The sequence below is a fragment of the Pyrgilauda ruficollis genome, unplaced genomic scaffold (genome assembly GCF_017590135.1).
Source record: "Pyrgilauda ruficollis isolate IOZ18807 unplaced genomic scaffold, ASM1759013v1 scaffold54, whole genome shotgun sequence".
Taxonomy (NCBI): Eukaryota; Metazoa; Chordata; class Aves; order Passeriformes; family Passeridae; genus Pyrgilauda; species Pyrgilauda ruficollis.
The window spans coordinates 4,655,327-4,675,616 of NW_024527044.1; the positions used below are offsets into that span (position 1 = coordinate 4,655,327).

The window sequence follows — 20,290 nt, forward strand, 5'->3', positions numbered from 1 at the left end:
CATTCCCCTCTAATCTGCCTCTTACATGTAAAACCCCTTCCCCAAGCTGACATAAAAGACAATCTCTTATCAAGAGCCAGCTCCACCATGACACCAGTAATAAAATAATCGACTAATGACTTCTCAAGCTAAATTGGGAGGCAACTACTAATTACACTAAATGCAGAGCAAGCTACAGTTACTTCTTTTTCCACTCTTATTTTTAGTGATGTTTTATTGTACATTCCTCACCCCTTTTGATCACATAAAGAAGTACTTGGAAATCTGAATAAAGGACAATACCTTCAGAGAAAATCTGTTTAAAAGGTTCTGGGATTATTACACAATCCTTTCTAGAGCTTGGCCACCATCCTGGCAAGAAGTGCTCTGTAACTGCACATACTCACAAATTGTTACAGTAGTAAATAACCCACACAACAGCAATACTCGACACAGTGTGTGCACCCACTCAGTTCAGTCATATCTAGAACAGTAATAACATGTTGATTATGCTCATCAGAAGAGGATTTCCTTCAGAAAAGGAAACTTGAGGACAAAACTACATAAAACCACGTCACAGAATAATAATATACAGTCATGAACTGGACTCAGTCCCTATACAGTATTCCTAACTGTACTAATTGAGTATACTAAGGATTTTAATACCCCAAACCTACCATAGGTCAGTCCTGAGGTTTTCTCATTTCAGCATTACAGCCCGAGTTCAATATGTTTAATTAGCACACTAAGCCTTTATGCTTTAGGAACTACCATCACCAGCCACTACAATGACTGGGCAGACATTTCTCACTTGCAAATAAAACAATGCAGCCTGAAAATAAATTAAGAGCAAGTCTTACCTATTCTGAATAATCACAAAAAGCATCGAAAAGTGAGATGCTTGGTTTCTACCAGAATTTGGAACAATAATTTCATTTTATATTTTCAGATTTCATTTTAAGTGTGCTTTGACTCTCGCAAGACAACTTCCACTGAGATGAACACACTGAAAGCAGATCTTGATAATCAGCAGAACACCAGCCAGGAGGAGCTTTTCTCGCTTCACTAACTGCACGTTTGATCTGCTCACCGTGCACTTCTTCATTTTCATGCACAACGGGGAGGCAGAAAAGCTATATAAAACCCAGGTATCCTTCCACTTGAAAAGCTTTACTCCCATTCTGATGGAGCATGTTTGCACACAGCAGCATAAGCACACGGGACACTGAAGCCACTGCCACCCGTGCCCCTGCACACGGTGCTGCACAGCAGAGCAGAGCAGGGTGGAGGTGTGAGAGACAGACAAAATGATCCGCGCACCGTTCTGGACCCCAGTGAAGTCCGAAGTCTCTATAAAGGGCAAGTCGCGATAAGCAAAGACAGCTCTCAAGAGTGGTGTTTAAGTTCACTCGCTGATACTTCCCTATGCCGACGCTTACACTAAAAACGAGACCATCACAAATGACTGTTTCGTGTGAACCTGAACTGGCACATCCCGAACACAGGAACATTCCCAGTGGTTCTACGCTCGCTCCCTTTAAAATACAGAGAGCGCTTCCGCCTTGGTGGAGAAATGGGCGAAAGCGCAGCTGAAATTGACGCTGAGTGAAAAAAAAAAAAAAAAAATGCGAAAGGGCTGGATTTAGCCATGAAAACTTTTATGCTCACCAAGCCACTCCCTGCAAGCAGCACCAGGCGCTGCTGTACACCTCGCTCTCCCCAGCGAAACTCATGGAACCCCCCGCGCCTCCTCCCAGCCCGGCCCCTCCGCAGCCCCCGGGACCGGCCGGGCGGGACGGAGCGGCCCCGGCCCCCCGCAGGAGGCAGCGCTCACCGAGCACCTGCCGCGCTCGCCGGCCCGGCAGCTCCGCCGCCGTCCGCCGGGTACCGACACCGCTCCCGCCCCGGGCATCTCGAGGGCTGCCCCGGGCCCCGCGGCTCCGCGCCCTCCCCTCAGACAAAGGGCGGCGAAGGCGCCCCCGAAGAAGGAGCCGGTCCCGCCGTCCGCCCCGCCGCGCTCACCCATGCTGCGACCGCCCGCCCAGGCTCGGCGGAGCGGATCCAGGTCCCGCCGACACGCTCAAGCCGGGCACTGCGGCTCCATCCGTGGCACTACGGGCGTGAGAGGGGCGGCGCCGAGCCGCAGGCGGCCCGGGGCAGAGGCGCCGCTCACCCGTCCCGTCCCGCCGCTCCCGCTGCCGCCTCAGCCGAGCTCGGGCACCGGCGGCTCCGCCCCGCCCACGGTGGGGGGCGCCAAGTCCCGCGAGAGCCGCGCGCCGCCACCGCCCCCACGCCGTTGCCAGGCGGGGGTGACGTCACCGCCGCGGCTCCGCCCCGCGCGGGGAACTCGCTCCGCCCCCGGCACCGCCCCTGAGGGCACGGCCCGCCCCCGGCACCGCCCCGGCACCGCCCCCGCGTCAGACCCTCATCGCCCCCGGGTTAGACCCCGCGTTGGACCTCTCACCAGCCCCACGGCGCTCTTGTCATCACCGCCCTCATCAAACCCCCCGCTCATAACCCCCTCACAGCTCCCTCATCACTCCCCAGTCAGCTTCCTCACAGTCCTCTCATAACCCACTCACCTCCCCTCACAGCCCTTTCATCGCCCCCCTCACATCCCCCTGCAATCCCATCATCACCCCCCTCACAGCCCCTTCTTCAGCCTCCTCATCACTCCCCTCATCACCCCCTTCACGCAATCACAGAATAGGGCAGGTCGGAAGGGACCGCGGTGGTTCCACCTCCCTGCTCAAGCAGAATTACCCAGAGCACATGGCATGGGATTGTGTCCAGACAGTTCTGGAAGATCTCTGGTGAGGGAGACTCCACCCCCTCTCTGGACAATCTGTTAGTGCTTGGTCACTGCACAGTAAGGAAGTTCTTCCTCATGTTCTGGTGGAACTTGCTGGGATCAGTTCCTGCCTGTTCCTCTGGTGCTATTGCTGGGCCCTGGAGAAGAACCTGGGCCCTGCTCTGAGCCCTCCCTGCAGAAGGGACAGACCAGGATGAGGTCCCAATCAAGGCTGAACAGCCTCAGCTCCCTCAGCCTTTCCGTGTAAGAGAGATGATCCATTCCCTTCATCATCTCCACAGTCTCCACTGGACTCACTTCAGGAGCTCCACGTCTCTCACAGAGCCCAGAACTGGACACAGCACTCCAGACATGCCTCAGCAGGGCTGAGCAGAGGTGCAGGATCACCTCTCTGATGTGCTGGCAATGTTCTTCCTAATGCACACAGGATTCCTTTCACCTTTTTGGCCTCAAGGACTCATGAACAGCGCCCTCCCCCTCAGCACTCTCTTCACTGCTGGGGCCACACCACATCCCTGCCCTGCTTCCCAGCACAAAGTCCTCCTCTTCCTCTGGGTCTGGAGCACAAATCTTATGAGGAAAGGCTGAGGGGGCTGAGGGGGCTCAGTTTGGAGCCTTTCACAGAAAAGTTGATTACCCACTGGAATGGGCAGCTCAGAGACAGTGGAGTCTCATCCCTGGAGGGATGTTCAGACTTAGCCAGGGTCCAGCTGACATGGTGCTGTCTGGTCACAGGCTGGACTGGATGATCTGAGAGGACTTTTCCAACCCAACCATCCCCTTGGCCAATGTCATTAACATCATGCATGTGTTTGTGGGCTTGTGCACTGCTTTTGAAGGGTTTATAGGGTAGGGGTCCTTCTTGTTGGGAGGGTTTTCTTTTTACTTCAGATGCATGTAGGAAAGTGCTCCAAGCTATATCAGGCTGCCACTGTGTAGGTTTTTGTGGGAAACTCAAGAATGAGTGAAACAACTACTTAGAACTGAAGCAATTTAAAGAAAAAACCCTGACCCTGAGGCCAAAAGGACAAGTAAACATGGTCTGGTTTTGATGAAAATCAGGGAATATAACACAGCAGGGCTCTCTGAAGTGAAAATATTCCCTCTTCTTTGCTGCAGACATCCTTTTATGAGTGGTTCCAAATGAGCTGCTTCAGCCAAGCTCAGGACAAAATTAGCCTGAAAAGAATGTCAAGTATTTCCAGGAGTCAGCTTTTGCTTAGCATCTTTCTCATGGCACAGAAAGGGAAAATGAGTCAGATCATGACCACTAAAGACAAAACATGAAGTCTGAGTGTATAAACATCTATATATCACATTTTATTATGGTATTTTATCTGTTTCACCATACTTTGAGGCAGGTGCTTCCATTTTTTTCAACTGCAGCACTGAGAATGTACAAGTCATAGTCAGAATTTCCTTGAAGCAGGTGCAGTGTTTGCTGATAAATGGCCCCATGATGATACCTTTAAAAGGAAAATTTATTTTTCATAAAACTGCAACCCTCCTGCACCCCAAGGTTTAAAGTACTTAATAAGAAGAGGAGGTTTGGGACAGAAAGGAAACATCAGCCTTAGAGTTTGAAGTCTCTTCCAATAAAAATTCAGAAAATAACTTCCATGAGAATGAATTATCCTCATCTGTCTAATGTATCACTTTTTTCCACTTCCTTCGTAGAGCTACATGCTAAAAAAGAAGGATAAAGGATAAGAGGAATTATAAATTTTATCTCATGTAGCAGTTTTTACTTTTTTAAACTCTACCACAAAGCTAAGTGTGCATGAACAAGAGGTGAGAAATAAAATATCAATAGTGTACATGTTTATAGAGCATTGAGGGAGCTCCATGTAGCCTTCTTTCTGGAAGCTGGCCAAATCTCATTCCAGTTCATATTCACTCATAAAGCTGCCTTTGCCCCTCCCTTCAGCCTAGAACAGGCTGGAGAGCAAAGCCCTGGTTCTTACGCTGTGCACAGGTAGGATAGTGGCTTTGTGAAATTCTGTTTTATTTCAACATGCCTTGATAACTCTGGCCAGGCCTGGCTCAAAGCTTCTTAGCAGCCTGAGTACAAAACCTGAGTTTTATTCCAAGCCATCTGCTCTGATGATAAAGCACCAGCATCTGCTGGTCCTGTGCTTCAGCCTCCGTCCTCTTTCCAGCACCAGTGAGGCAGAAATGGGATGGCTCCTGAGGGAGCCCCTGTGGGAGGCTGCTGAGCCCAAGTCTTTCTCTGTGGGTGGGTGCCTGCGATGCTGCTGAATCCGTCCCCTGCAGCCTGAGCAGTTTTCTGTGTAGAGCTGGGCTGTGCCCTGTGAGGTGTGTGGCACTGGCAGCTGTGTCTGCCCCACGCTTTGCTGAGTCTGACAAGACTTCACAGCACTGAGGTTTGCAAAAGTGCAAGAGACTGCTCGTGTGGGACTCAGAGCAGCGTGGGGACCTGTATTTAGCAATCTCATATGGGCTGGCAATTGTAATACATGGAAAGAAAATACATCTGTGCCAGGCTATTGACTATTTTCACTCGACTGTTAAATCATGTGACTGCTTCATTTCTTTTCTCTATGCTCTATGTCTGGTGAGATGTGCTAAATGCTTATTTACCGAAAATTGCCTTCTAAATCACCTACAATGAGTTCCTTCCTCACTTTCCACTTCAGTAAAAGCTGAAATTGTAATGAGCCATTTTCCCTTGAATATTAGTCAATAATTGGTATTTATGCAGTCCTTTGAAAACAGTTTTACTCATATTCAGACAGATGTACAGGGAACTCTGGCTCTTGCTTTTTATTCCAACCTTCTTTTCAGTTCCATGTGTAGAGAACTGATATTCTGACTCTATGGAATTATAAAAGTGCATATTTGGTTCAGAGTATTTTCAAATCAAATTAGGTTCCCAAAAATAGCACAATCATCTCACAAATTTGTTCAAGAAAACTTTTTAAAATGAAAGATTAGCATTTTAAGTGTTTTATGATTTAGCTTAATGGAATATCTGAATTTCTACCATGCTTTTGAGAGAGAAAGAGTTGTGACATACTTGCAGATCAAGATAACATCCACTGTTAACATCAGTAACTGCTATAATTTTATTTTACAAGACAGATCATAGTGTAGTTCCTGCTATGCAGGTTTATAACACAAGATAAGAATGATACAATTTGTCACCACTAGAGCTGATTTCTTTTCTCTCACAACAACAAAAAAAAAAAAAAGAAAAAAAAAAAAAACCCAAAAAAATAGTAATAATGAGACTCTTTCCCTAGTACTGCTACAGTGAACATTTCACTTGACCTTTTTTGCCACTGTGGTCGTCTCAAAATTACTCCAGTATTTCCAAATAAAGAAACCTAAACCAGAAACTTTCAAAGCTTCTCTCTAGAGTGCAAAAAATAAAGGAACTGACTTTTTTTTTTTTCCAAAAAAAAAAAAGTATGTCAGCTGTTACCACACAGTGGTTTCATGCACTTTTGAGCAGCACATGCACTGCAATAATTGTACATTTCCCTTTAACCAAATAGTTTGCTCCCAAAGATTCCAGCTGAATTGATTTTTCATGTTTTTAGTTCTCTAATGCATTTTTCGTTGCAGCAACTTCCTGCACAATAACATCCATCATCCATTGACTGCAAGCAAGCAGCCTCTAGCACTAAGGAATTAAACAGTCTGGATGGTAAAATCTCACCTTTTCTTTTCAGCAGCAGTTCTTGCCAGATAACAACAGTACTGAAAAAATAGGATTGTGTTGAGAAGTTTAAAAATTATTTGGATGAGCAAACTCCCTCTGCTGGTTTGAAGCAGCAGCAGATATATTTCATTTAAAAACATACAAACAGGGAAAATATTCATTCAACGCACACAGTACTTTTCCCTTCACTGCATAATCAGTGAAGAGTGAATCTGTTTATTCCACAGAAGGAGACAGGACTCTTATTAAAAAAAAAATAAGGGAGAAAATAAAAAGCCACAGAACAGGGGTTTTTTTGTAATTAAAAATTTTATCAAAATGCAGATTTTCAAGCAAGGGGAAAAAGAAGGTTGCATACTAATATTGAACCTATTTTTTTTTTTTTTACCCTGTTGTGGAGGGGGTTACATAGAGCATGTCCAGAGAAGGGAATGGAGCTGGGGAAGGGTCTGGAGCACAAGGGAGCAGCTGAGGGAGCTGGGAAAGGGGCTCAGCCGGGAGAAAAGGAGGCGCAGGGGGAATATTCTGGCTCTGCACAGCTCCCTGACAGGAGGGGACAGCCAGGTGGGGGGTGGACAGAACAAAAGGAAATGGCCTCAAGCTGTGCCAGGGGATGTTCAGACTGACATCAGGAAGAATTTCATCAGTGAAAGCGTTGTCAGGCACTGGAAGGGGCCACCAGGGAGGTTGTGGAGTCACCATCCCTGGAACTCCTTAAGGAAGACTGGATTTGGCACTCCGTGCTTTGGTTTACTTGACATGGTGGTGTCCAGCCACAGGCTGGCCTCAATGATCTTGGGCGTCTTTACCAACTTTAATGATTCTCAGATTCTATCATTATTCAAAGAAGCAAAGCAAACTTGGGTTTTCATGTTCTTCCTACCTGCTGCAGACTCTCCATTAGGGAAATCTTAGCAGCTCCACAGGGTCACAGGCTGGACCCTTTGGGTACAGCACAGCTCCCTCCAGCCTGGTCAAGAGCAACCAGTCAAAGTCTGTCTTGCAGATGATTGCTAAAGGACAGTGAAAAACTGTCACCAGGTGGACACAGCAAGGATCACCTGAATACAGCCAGTGATACTAAGGAATTTGTGGGGCCATTTTTCAGGTTGCTGAAATAATCAAGTTCTAGTGGCATATTTTTCAAACCATGGTATGTGGGTCAATGCTGATCTATAAGAACTCTATAAGCAGTGGTCTGCAAATAACTGCAAATTACTTTGTAACCCAACTATATTTTGTAGTCTCACTCATTTGGCAAGCAACCAACCAAAATGAGGGAAATTATGGACACTGGAAGTTTATCCTGATTTATCTGGAAACTGTTGTGACAACACCACAAACATGGTTTGTTTTTTATTGGTTAAAATCTTAGTTGGAAAAGTGGAGGAACATCAACCAGCGGAAACAAATTCCTCAGTCCTTCGCTTCAACCACTCTTGGTCTATTTCATCTATTATTATCAACCTCCTCAGTCAATCATGTTTTCTTTGCTATAATCAGTTCAGCCTTGACTAGTGAGTACTGTTCCTTTTCCTCATGTCATTTCTTTGCTACATGCCAAAAGCTCCATTTCACTGGGCTGACAATAAGACAGGGAGCCAGGACAAGTTTCAATTCTGTAGTCTCATTGTGACATATAAAAATTCATTCTTCAAACAGGACCCCATGTTGATTTAAACATTGTTGTAGATGACAGCTTGTCCCGTACTAAATATTTTTAAAGTTCTGAATGAAGTATTAGAAATGTCACTCCTGCACAGGTATGAAATAAAATACTTGTAACTGTTGAATCTTGAAAGAAAAGAGCTGGGGGAGAGGGAGACATTTGTGAAATTCAGGCTAAGTATAGGCAATGATTAATCATGTTTCTGCCATGAGGCCATTACAGCAGCAATCTGAAAGAAGAGTTGCCTTACCCTGATGACAGCTATTATGTTTTTTCTTTGACCTCTCTTCTGAGGATGCAATTCATTTATACTGGGTTATTACAACTAATTAAAACAAAGCTGCAAACAGCAGGGAGTGTGTGGAGCAGCTCCATCTGCATTATGCTGATAAAAACCAGTTCACATGGACATGCAGTCGTTAACACAGAACCATATGTGTAGCTGTGTGTTTCAAAGATATTCTGTTTGATTTGAACAGAGGAGAGTTTTCATCCCACAGTTTGTAAATCACACTGTACTTAAGAAGGAGAAAAAAAGCAAACTGTGCTTTTCACTGGATTTTTTTTCTCTTCTCTAATAAACAACCATCTACCTCCTTCCTTTCTAGGTACATTTGGTGTTTTGCATTTGTATTATGTCCCTTTGGCAGCCCCTGTTTGGGATTTCCTTATATTAACATTTAGCACAAAGGAATCTCATCTTCAGGGTCCAATGGGCTAATGGTTTCCTTCGGCATCTGAATAAATCAACAGCTGTGGCCTTCAGCCATTTTGTCTTTCCAAAATAAAAGTAAGGGGAAGCTGCTTGTTGTTGTAACCGTTCTCACACATGCTCTGCAAGCAGGATACAAAGCCTTTTTCTGGGGAGATAACTTCCCACAAAACATACCGCATTAGAAATGTAATTTTCCCCTCACTCCATCAGTAACAGCAATGTAGCCCAACTTGAAGTGATCAGAAGATATCAGGTTTGCTCAGAAGTCTGAGTTTTATTAAAACATTTGATACATAAATGCTCACATCACAGTAAATGCACACACGTTATATATGTGCCTGCATTTCTGTGCCACAGGCAGGATGACGGTATCAACTGAAAGTGCTTTTTTTTTTTCAAAGACAGTCACTGATACCTGTACAGGCCCTTTGTGCTGGAAGTTGTGCTGTGGTTGCCAACAGGAGCTGAGGCACTGACACAGCCACTGGAATGTGTCACTCTTTGACACTGAACTTCTCTTTCTGGCTCTCTCACTCCTCTGCTGGTTCTGGTGCTCATCTGATGATTGTGCTCAGTAAATTTAGTTTCGACATCTGTTGGGAAAATTTAAAGCAGGGAATTGTTAGTCTTTAGAGCAGTGTGGACTTGTAATTGAACTATGTCTGACTGGAATTTTTAAAATTCCAAATAAAACCAGTCTATCACCAAAAGGCTGGATTAGTTGCAGAAACTCTGCACAAACTACTTGCTCTCAGGGTGCAAGCAGAACTATTTTGGGTGTGATTGTCTTGTGGGGTGGGTTTTGTGGTTTTGTTATGGATTGTTTTTTAATGGAAGTACAGCAAAGACACACCCTGAAGGCTCCAGGACACAAAGACACTGTTTTCTCTCAGGAGCCTTTAGGAGAAAGGGATGTGAGGTTACCTGTACGTTTACATTTTCCTGTATTGATCTGCCTAAACTGACAGTGCCATGAGCAGGGTGCTCCCATCAATACCCCAGGCTTCCACAGAGAGGCCAAGACAAAGCAGTGCAAACACACTTCGTGCCTTAAACTCAGCACAAAGCCTCTTCTCTCCTCATCCTCCAACAATGTCAGATTGTCGTTAATTTTCTTGAAACTGGCAGCCTTTTGTGAGTGCTGTTCAGGCGCTTTTGAGTTTATAAATAGCACTCCCAAAGGGCAGTCATTCTGTACATCTGTGGAATTGCCAGAGTTGACCAAATACCTACTGTTAGAAAATTCTATAATAAAGCACTATTTCCCCTGACAATTACACACCCTCACTTTCAGCTATACCAGCTGAACTATGTGTGCTTCTAAAGTAAATGCTTCAGTAGATGCTTCTGGGAAGTGTATAATTATTCCCAACAAGCTACTAAAGTTGACAAAATAATGTTTCCTGCATTTTTGGTTCTGAAAGTTATTTTGTAAATAACAACTGATGAAAACATTAGGCATTACTACAAGGAAAACATTGCCCAGTGCTAGAAAGAGCACACATTTCTCCCTGCTTGGCCCCAGAAAAAATAAAACCCTATAGATTATTTTTTTTCTGTTGTCAAAAAAGGTCAGAATTATGATTGAATCTATTAAATATTTCCAATGAGAATGTAAGTTCTCCTCTTAGTATGGTACTTGTGACTATGAAGAAGGGCCCCTTGGCAGCACTTTGAAGGCTTTCACTCAATATTTTTTGTTGTTGTTATGCAGAGTAAGAACTTAGATGTTTATCTACATTCCTGCAGGCTTGTATATCCTCTCCCTCGGGGCACTGATGCCTGCTGCCAAGAATACACATCAGGTTTTCTAGAGAGGCAGCAAACTGAGCCAAACAACAGACTGAGCACTTCAGGAGCACCTGATTACCTTATATTTTCCCTCCTAAGAAGTTAAAGTATTGGGGATTATTCATTTTACCACAGTGTATTCCCTCCCACAAAAGCAGAAGAATATGTTTTATGTTTCACTCATTGGGTACAAGTGTAAATTTTGACTCTGTATTCCCACTTTATCTGTTACCAAAATCTCAGCCTTAAGGGGGAAAAGCAGCTCCTGTTCTGCTTTCAGAGCCAATGAAGTTAGAGACACCAACAGAAGATTGGATTTACAGCCTGATAAGTAAAATGTTTCTGAATTCCCATTCTAAGTGGGATGATGAATTGAGATTATTGCTGCTTCTCCTGATAAGTGTGCAAAGAACTGCAAGTTTTTTGTTTGCAGAGGAAAACACCACTAAGAAATTAATATGGAATAGTTTGTTGCATTTTTGGACTTGCATATGCCCATGGGGAAATGCAGAGGGGAACATGTGACAGTGCAGGGGAACGTGCTCCAGCATGTCCCTGAGTTGCCAAAAGTGTATCATCAAAGGTATTTGCAAACCTGAGTGTTTTTTCTAAGGAAGCAACATTAAACTAATTCATCAGCTGATTTGTGAGTTGATTACCCATAAATTTGGGCATGGGTAACACATACTTATCCTACCAAAAGTTGAATCCTTTAACTGACACTCTCCCAAAAACACCCACTGAGAGAAGAGTTTACAGACACGATGTTTCCTATTCTTTTTCACTTCTCCATCTGTGTTATTTCCAGCCCGGACTGGAAAATCAGCATATCTTCTTCTATCTAATTTGTCCTTATGCTTCAGCCCTTCATGTCAAATTCCTTCTTTTTCAGAAATTCATGTTAATATTATTCCAGAGCTCCGCTGTATTCAGGAACTCCCTGTCTCCATTAATTACATTTTCCCACAAACAAGAGGGAGAATAGTTTTGTTTAAACACACTGGTCTGCTAAAAGATCATATTTTTTCAGAGTGAGGTCCTGTAAGATAGACTTGTCTGATATAAGGGCAGAGAGCAGCACATTATTGAAGGAAGGAAATTTCTTGTTTCAACAATTTTTTCACCATAGAATCAGAGCTCTGTCATGTGAAATCAGAATTCCAAAACTTATTCCTGTTCCAATTTGTAGTTAAAGCAATTTGTGCAATGAGTATTCTAAAAGCCACTTGCTTCTGGGGAAAGAAAAATGGTTTAAACATTCCATGGTTTTCTTTCAGTGTTTATGTTTGTTTCATGACTTGTTGATAAAGACCAGATTTAGGGAGTTTAGTTATCTTAAAACAGTTCTCTGACATCCCAGGTGACTTCTCTGTGATCCCTTTTCTTCTCAACAAGCAAAAAATCCAAGTGTCATTGACTAGAATATTCTTTTGGATTTTAAGATAAACAGTGAGGAGAGGTTCATTTCATCTGCTTTTAGGTGCATGCTTCAGCTACTCTGCTGATGCAGATTCACTTGACAATCTGGGGAAGGGAAGGGAAGGGAAGGGAAGGGAAGGGAAGGAGCAGGCACTGATGGGAAGCAGTTCATCAGATCCTCAAATAAGTGCCTGAGTGATAAAAACCCTGGAGAGGTGCCATCATCTTTCTAATGGTTGTGGAGGGAAAATACACAACCACCTTGGACTTACCTAAAGTTGGATAAACCAAAGGCCATCATACAAATTCCTTTTGCAGCATCTCTGTTTGCCTTTAATTTCTGCTAAACTTCTGTTTTGCTTGCAAACAAAATCAACAGTGCAGTACAGACAATCCAGAATTAGATTTAGCTCATGACTAAAGCTTACAAGCAGCACTAATCAGAATCAATAGACACAAAATGGTGGTGGATGTGCTTAGACTGGAAATTAAAAAAGAGATATTATGGGAGAGCACTGCCATGATATTCTAGAACAACATTCATAGAGGAGTTTGGAGAGAAGTGATATTAATAGTTCTCAAGATGAAGTTTGTTCCTTTTATGTAATGGATTATTATTCAGTTATTTGCTTTAGTAGCAGGAAAAAGGAGTTAGTTACATTGTTCCCTAAGTCCATGCATTAACATACACACATATCAGATGTGTGTTTGTATGTGTGCATGTGCTGTATGTATACAGCCCTTTATTCATCTTTTAGAAGTCCTGGGCACAAGGGTCAAGCTCTTACCAGTCCATGGAAAACAAAGGGCCCAGGCATCTGTGTACCTTCACAGGCTGGTACAATGTACAGCATGGCTTTCTCTATTCCCGTTTTGCCTTTGACGTCCAAACATGCAGGAGTAACTCCAACACAGCACACAGCTGCCAGAGCAAGCTTAGCAGTGCCAAATCTGAGTCCTGCTGACAGCAGTCATGGTAAAGATCTCAACGAGCTGGGCAGTCTGCAGTCTGAAGTCATAGCATGGAAGGATGGAATTGTTTAGTTTGGAAAAGACCTCTGAGAGCATCAAGTCCAACCCTTCACCCAGCACTGCCAAGTTCACACAGCCAATAAACCATGTCTGCAAGGGCCACATTTACTCATCTTTTAAACATCCCCAGGGATGGTGACACAACCCCTCCCCTGGGCAGCCTGTTCCAATGCTTGACAACCTTTTTGGGAAGAATTTTTTTTCATAATAGCCAAACTAAACCTCCCCAGTGCAACCTGAGGCCATTTCCTTTAGTCCTGTCACTTTCTACTTGAGAGGACAAAGCACCCCCCACCTGTCAGGGAGATGTAGAGTGAGAACGTTCCCCCTGAGCCTCCCTCTTTCCAGGCTGAACACCCCAAGCTCCCTCAGCTGCTCCTCATCAGACTGGGTTTATTAATGGGTTATCACAGTCCCACTTTCCCTCTGTTTATTTTTCCCAGGAAGGACAGTCTTCAGATTGCCAGAAGGGCATCCTTAAAGGGGCAGGTAGAGGCACAGACCTGCAGTAATGGCCACAACTCTCTCCTGCTCTAAAAGGTAAAAAAAGAGGGGAAAAAAGGCTGAAATCAAGAACTGCAGTCTTCTCTCAGCTTTGGCTGTCGTCCCACAATAGTGTGTTACCAGTGCAGGAGTGCTGAACAGTGCTGTTTGACAGCACTGATTAACCCGTGCTCGAGCAGCAGTGATAGGTGCCATACACATGCCAGACACTTAAACTGTCTCCTCTTGTGCAAGCTGTGACCTAGAGTATCTGTTTCTGTCAGGTGCCAATCCAGCACCTGCCACAAGTGTCTAGCTCAGAGCAAGGGAACAGAGGGAAGTCCCAGTGACACATCTTCCAGCTGTAATCCCAAGGAAGTGTCACCGGAGGACAATAGAATGCGTCTTCTGCAATGAATGAGTGGGTGTTATTACGAGACACATAAAGTAGGGTTGAATTTCACCCATACCAAAAACAAGAAAGAGACACAAAATATGCCTAATTTTACTACACTCTGGAGATTTTCTCTATGAGGTCCTTGAAGAAAGTTGTAGTGGGATGAGTGTCATGGCAGTATCTGGTAACAGCATTGTAACTTCCATGAGAAAATGTGATGCATGTGATGTAGTAATCTCACTCTCCTGGACTGCATTTGCAGGGAGGGAGGGAGAAAAAAAACCAAGAGCCATTATGTCATTTTTACATGGTGACTTCTTTTCTTAGAAAATGAGATCTTTATTCCTTTTACTTACTTATTTTTGTCAGTACAACAGCACTGCCCTACGCAGTCCTCAGTCTCCTATTGCTCTGCTGTGTCACCTTTCACGTGTATTTGGGGTTTTTTAAACAGCTTAATCTACCTTTGCCCATTCCATTTTTCTCCTTGTCCTTCTCACCTCCACATTTACTATTCATTTTTGTTTAAATTGTTTATCCATTTTTATTTCTTTCTGTAAAACCATTTACAAAAGAGTTGGTATCTAATCCAGAGGTCTGTTCTGTGTCTTGCCATTTGTAGGAAATGCTGATAATTTTTTGCAATAAGCTTCAGGATGATGATTGTCTTTGAAGTACCAGCTATTCACCTGCTGCCTTAAAAACCCTCTCAAGTCATTCCCAAAAGAAGTTGTAACAGTCACAAATGTGTTATAACTGCCTGTAATTTTGAGTGTCTAATTTTATGTCACTTGGTTTCCATAAAGTAACCTCTAGCCCTCAATTTCAGACAGCGTGCACGTGGGAGCACAGCTTGATCCCAGCAGCAGCGGGGCAATACCAAAGCAGGAGAATAGAAAGTCCATGATCTGGGAAGGCAAAGGAGCTCCAGGCACAGATGCAAACCAGAGAAGCTGAAAAGACAGGAGGTCAGAGGGAGGAAAAGACTGATAAGGAGTTGTAGCCCACACAGCAAACACAGACCAGGGAAACAAAAGCCTTCTCCAGGAAATGAGCACAAGTGTTGGAGGGGAAACTTACCTCACACAAGAGCTTTGTATCAGACAGATCTGAGTTGAGCCTTGGAGACCAAAGCCTTTCACCTCGGGAAGTGGATAAATTTCTGTGTTTGAGGAAGCCATCTGGAAGATGTTGGATTTTCATTTAAGTTCTTAATATTTGGAGAATTTCTGTTAAAAAAAAAATAAAGATAGTAAAAAGACATGAGAAAGGGGAGGAAATTACACAATTACTATAACACAAGAAAAACCTGAGCCAATTCACCAAGCCAAAACAGGCCTGGAGTGACTGGTCTGGTCTTTCACAGCTTGCAGCTTTAGGGCATGAAAGTACATATTAAACAAGAGAGAGAGGGAATCACAGTAAGAAGAATCTTAGGGGGAAATTTGGTCTTGGGGTAGAAATGATTGAAGATGAGGAATAATGGTCAGAAAGGGGCTGCTTACTAGAGGAGCCAGAAGAGAGAAGGAGCTTGGGTTGGCTGAAGGGTTGTTCAGAATTGAGTCATCAGCTTTTTTTATCCTGGGAGGAGAGTAGGGTTCAGAGTCTGCCCTGTAGGGTGTTAGCACTGGAGACACAAACTCTGAAATTACAGGAGACTTCAAATCGTTTTACTTTGTTTATTGCTTAACTCTGGGAGAAGTGCTCCTGATCATTACATGCTATTTTTTTATCTTCTCCACCTTTAACAAATTCCTTGAACTTGTCATATTTAACACAGTGATTCATTAGTGTGATGGGAAGGGAGATTTTCCCAGGTGTCTGGGCTGGGGATCAAACCAATCTTCACAACAGTCCTTCACAGATAATCAAATGGCTTATGGCTACCATCCAGGGCCCTCCAGAAACATTATAGAAAAGCTGAGAGCATTTTATGGTTTACTTGGGTGTTGGAAAAAGGCTGCAGCTGCATTAAGCACTGTGAAACACCTGTCCCCAAAAACCTGCTCCCAAAAGTCCAAAATGTGGGAAATTACACAGGCCACAGTTCTGCCCAGGGTCAAACTTTATTCCAAGAAGTACAAGAAAACAGTATTAGTCCAGCACAGGAAGAGAATCAAAAGGACTTAATGGAAGAAGAGGAATCCAGAAACAGGCAGATTTTAGAAAAACAGAGTTTAGCCCAGTAGGATCTGAAGGTTGCAGGTTATTTCTTCAAAATATAAACCAAAGCTTCTGAGTATAGTTTTTGCAAAGTGTAGTCAGCCTATGACAGTTTATTGTTTTTCTGAGAAAGCTTCCTTTGTCCTTGTGTTTTTTCTACAACAGATATTTATAGAAAGTGTAGTCATAAAGTTGCTAAAAGCACTTCCTCTAAATTACATAAAGGTCTGTCTCCCAGTATCTCCCAGTATCACAAGGATCTTGTGACATCACAAGCTTCCCAATACTTTTGAGGCTTTTATTTTACAGAACAGAAGAGCTCTCTGACTCTTACCGTACACTATTCATGTGCTAAAGGAAAACACTTGCTCATAGGAGACAGCCACTGGCAGAGAGTAGCTGGAGCAGTAACTGCAAATGGTTCACATTGTCAGTGGTGGTCTTGTTGGGATTTTCAGATCTTTAAAATATTTTCTTGAGCTGGTTTTTCTTCAGAAGTCGTTTATTCAGATTCACCAGCACATTCCATGTTGTTCATTTTCCCTGGAAAAAAGTGTCTGTGATTGTGGCCTCTCTTTAATATCCATCAAAATGTTGTGTGATTCTACCTCACCCAGTATTTTCACAGTAATGTAGCTGTGCACCTTCTGTTTAGATATGGACTATGTTCACCTTTATGGATGAGAAGACCCTGGCATATTCCCATTAAAATTAGACAGTTTAGAACATTCTGAAAAAAGTAAAGTGCTTGGGTTAATTTTATATCCAACTGAGCATAAAATGGTTGATTGCAGTGTTCAAGAGGAAAACATGAGATTAAAGAATTGATCTAATCTGCATTGTGGTTTGTTAGAAAACATCATGTATTTTAGTGTGCCTAAACATGCACATTGCTTGGAGTTCAAAGGAAAAAAAACAACCATTTTTAAACCAAGCAAAAGGTTTAAAAATGTGGAGAGCACAGTTGCATAGTAAACAATCCCATGAGCTCATGCTGTGCCCTTTCTTTGCCTGCCTTTGATGTTGGAGCTCCCATTTTAATTGTACAGACTTGGTCCTGCTGCTTGTGAATTTGGTGGGAAGACCTCCATCAACTTCCATTGCGAAAAAAAATTACTTCAGATTCTTGTACAGCTTTTTAGGACAGTGAGGCAGTTTTATACTTTTACTGTGTGATGGAATCCTAAAAACTCCCTCGTGTAGGAAGGAAACAGAACCAGGGCTGTGTTGCACTGGCTTTCTGCTCCCAGGGACAGGAGGAGCTGCACCCCTATTTTCTATCTGTTGACCTTTTTCCTTTCTTCACCAAAATGCCAAAAGGAGACAAGCAATGGAGCAAAAAGGATCAGTGGAGGTACAAGGGAAAGGAGCAAAGGAAGGATGGGGGTAGAGGGCTGTATTGAGTTGAAATAGCACCATAAAATCTTAGAGGGGTTTAGGTTGTAAGGAAGCTTTGAAGTCCATGGCCCCTGCAATGAGCAAGGACATCCTGAACTACATCAGTTTGCTGAAAGCCCCATTCAACCTGACCTTGAATGTGCCATGGTGGTGGCAGAGAGGAGGTGGCTCTGATGCCTCCCACACTGTGCTGATGTTGTAACACAGTATTTTTTGAGGGGAAATGGGATACCACTTCCCAAAATCCCATGTCACCCATTGTGGATATAATGCTGCCTCCTTCTTCTCAAAGGTGTGTTATTAGTTCTTATGCAGAGAACCATGAACACAAGATGTGTGATACACTGCCTACATTTCCTAATTGCTACAGAAACATTTTGACAGCAACCTTCCCCCTCAAGGAAAGGAAGAAAAAATGACACAGAAAAAATTGGAAATAACTTCACTTGTCCAGCTTGCATCTTCCTAAGCTCCCTCATATTCAGAAAAGAACAATTTCCCTTGAATGTGACTCTGTCTGTGACTCAGACGCCTGCCAGGGGTCACTTCCAAAGGTGGTCTCCACTAAATCAGTAATCCCTGACATAAGAGCCTGTGGCAATTATTAATTGAGAAGAAAACCTGTCTGAGGCTACTCCCAAGAGCAGACTAATGGAGATTGGCCCTAATCTGTACAGATTGTTTGAGATTAAGGTTTACAGTGCTATAGAAAGATTTAGAAAGTGCCAGTGGAAGCCAACACGTCCCAGCCTTGCCCTTGGCTGCTGCCACTGTTTTCCCACAGGAGACAGAAAGTGATAAACCCAAGCAAAGAGCCCAGAAATTGTAAAATGTCTTGAGCAGGAGCTGCAGGCACCAGGGAATGCAGAAGTATTCAGAGGGAGGGGAGCAGAGGGGCTTCAAGCATTGCACAGCTCATTATGGCTTCCACAACGTCTGGCAGCATCACACACTTCTAATTGAATTTGGAATTGAGGTGATTTCCCAACACATTGTTTTGCTCTTGAAACCTCTCCCTCGATTCCCCTTTTGCTAATTTACTAACAAATTAGGGTGTTTGCTGTAGCAGATGAAGCAACTTGCACTCACAACACTGGTTTAAAAATAGTAACGAGAAATGGAATAGCTCAAATACAGGGTGTCTACTTGGAGAGTAAACACGTCTTCAGTGTTAGCTCAGCTTTTAAAACAAACTCAGTAATTGCTTCCAGAGGTAAAATATTTGCAAGCTGTTATTACAGCGCACATTCATTAAAGGGAAGGAAACACAGTTGTCTCTTCGGAGCAGGCAGGCAGACAGGAACAGGGAAAGCTGTGCTCCATAATTAATCTCCAAGAGCTGTCAGGTACCTGTACCTCTGACAACTCAACATTAAAACCTTATCTGTGGAGCATTCATCCATGCTGCTCTTTCCCAGGCTAGCAGAAGAGGTTGTGAATTTGTTAATTAATTTCTGGGAAACGCCATGGGTATGTTTCCAAAAGCAAACAGCCCAGGGAGATGTTAAATGTCTTGAGCACAGGATGTAAACCTGCAAGTGATTTCAACGTTTGAATATTGTGTATTCTTCAAAAGTGGAAGGGGAGGGACTATGCCAGCTAGCTCACGTCCTTACACAGATGTGTTTTTTCTTGAATGTGGCTGTTTCACGTCAGAGAATGTGATCCTGTAGCTGCTAAAATTGACAGCCAGCTTCTTCACACCAGGATGGGCTGGAATGGGGACTGTCTGGAGATAACAGAGGCAGCACTTCACTTTCTACAGATTTCTTTAGAGTTGTGCAATAGAACATATCTCTGGCTCTTGTTGTTCACAGAAACATCCCTCACAGACAGCAGCACTTTCGATCATGGTTTTAGTTCAACTTCTCCTGTCCTTGACATAATTTGGAACAATTTTGCACTAAAAATAACCAGGCAGGAAAAAAAAAAACAACGAAAAAATTAAAGCAAAACATAAATCTACATTGTTTCCTTCTCAAGGGACAATAATAAGGTGATATGGCAGTAATAAAATGCCCCATATCTACATTGCACACATGCTGCATCAGAATGGCACAATTCTGTTCACAGGAGCACAACCTAAAATTAGCTGTCAGGGGCTCCATACCACAGCAAGCTCAGTTAAAATTCTGATGCTTAAAAAATCAAGAACCTCACTAGCACTGAGGACATTTGAAGCACACAGCCTGCTTTGGAGCTTCTAGCATTTTCAGTGGGAACATGGTACATGTGAATCCCAGGTGAGGGTAAAACTCACATGTTTTACAGTAAACACTGGTCTGGATTAAACCTCTCTGGACTTAATTTAAAGGCTACTTAGAATTTAGAAATTGGGCAACCCTCAGCAGGCCTGGTTCACTCCAGTTGTGTAACGTGCACGCCAGTGTTGTGATCCCCCATACACAGCCAGGAGGAATGCTTATCTTTTGTAGGAACCCCACTGCCCACATCTCTTGCCCAGGAGGAAGACTTCATATTACAGCTGCAGTTTTTCCTGAAAGGCTTTGAATCCCCACTGTACTGTACTCTAATTTACAGGATTGTCTCAGCAAAGACTCCACCTCTGGTAAGGGAAGGCCCTTATGGGCCAAACATCCATGGCATGCAGCCCTTTTTCTGACTAGGGAGGTGTTTGTTTGGGGCTGGAGCCCCTTAGGGAATTGCCTGATGGATTTTTTATGTGGATCTGTAAAGCCAAAATTTGGCAAAAAGCAAAGAGAGACCTTCAGGAAGCTCCTACCCTT

General features: G+C 43.6%; 1 protein-coding gene across 2 annotated transcripts in view; it reads right to left on the bottom strand.

Annotated features, from left to right (window-relative positions):
* Positions 1-2,210, bottom strand: part of LOC121360799 (CD2 associated protein) — a 76,577-nt gene extending 74,367 nt beyond the window's left edge. For both annotated transcript variants that reach the window (XM_041480882.1, XM_041480881.1), the window contains exon 1: positions 2,002-2,210. In XM_041480882.1, coding sequence (XP_041336816.1) covers positions 2,002-2,005 — 4 coding nt within the window. In that variant the 5' untranslated portion in view covers positions 2,006-2,210. The remainder of the gene's footprint in view (positions 1-2,001) is intronic.
* Between the last annotated feature and the right edge of the window lie 18,080 nt (positions 2,211-20,290).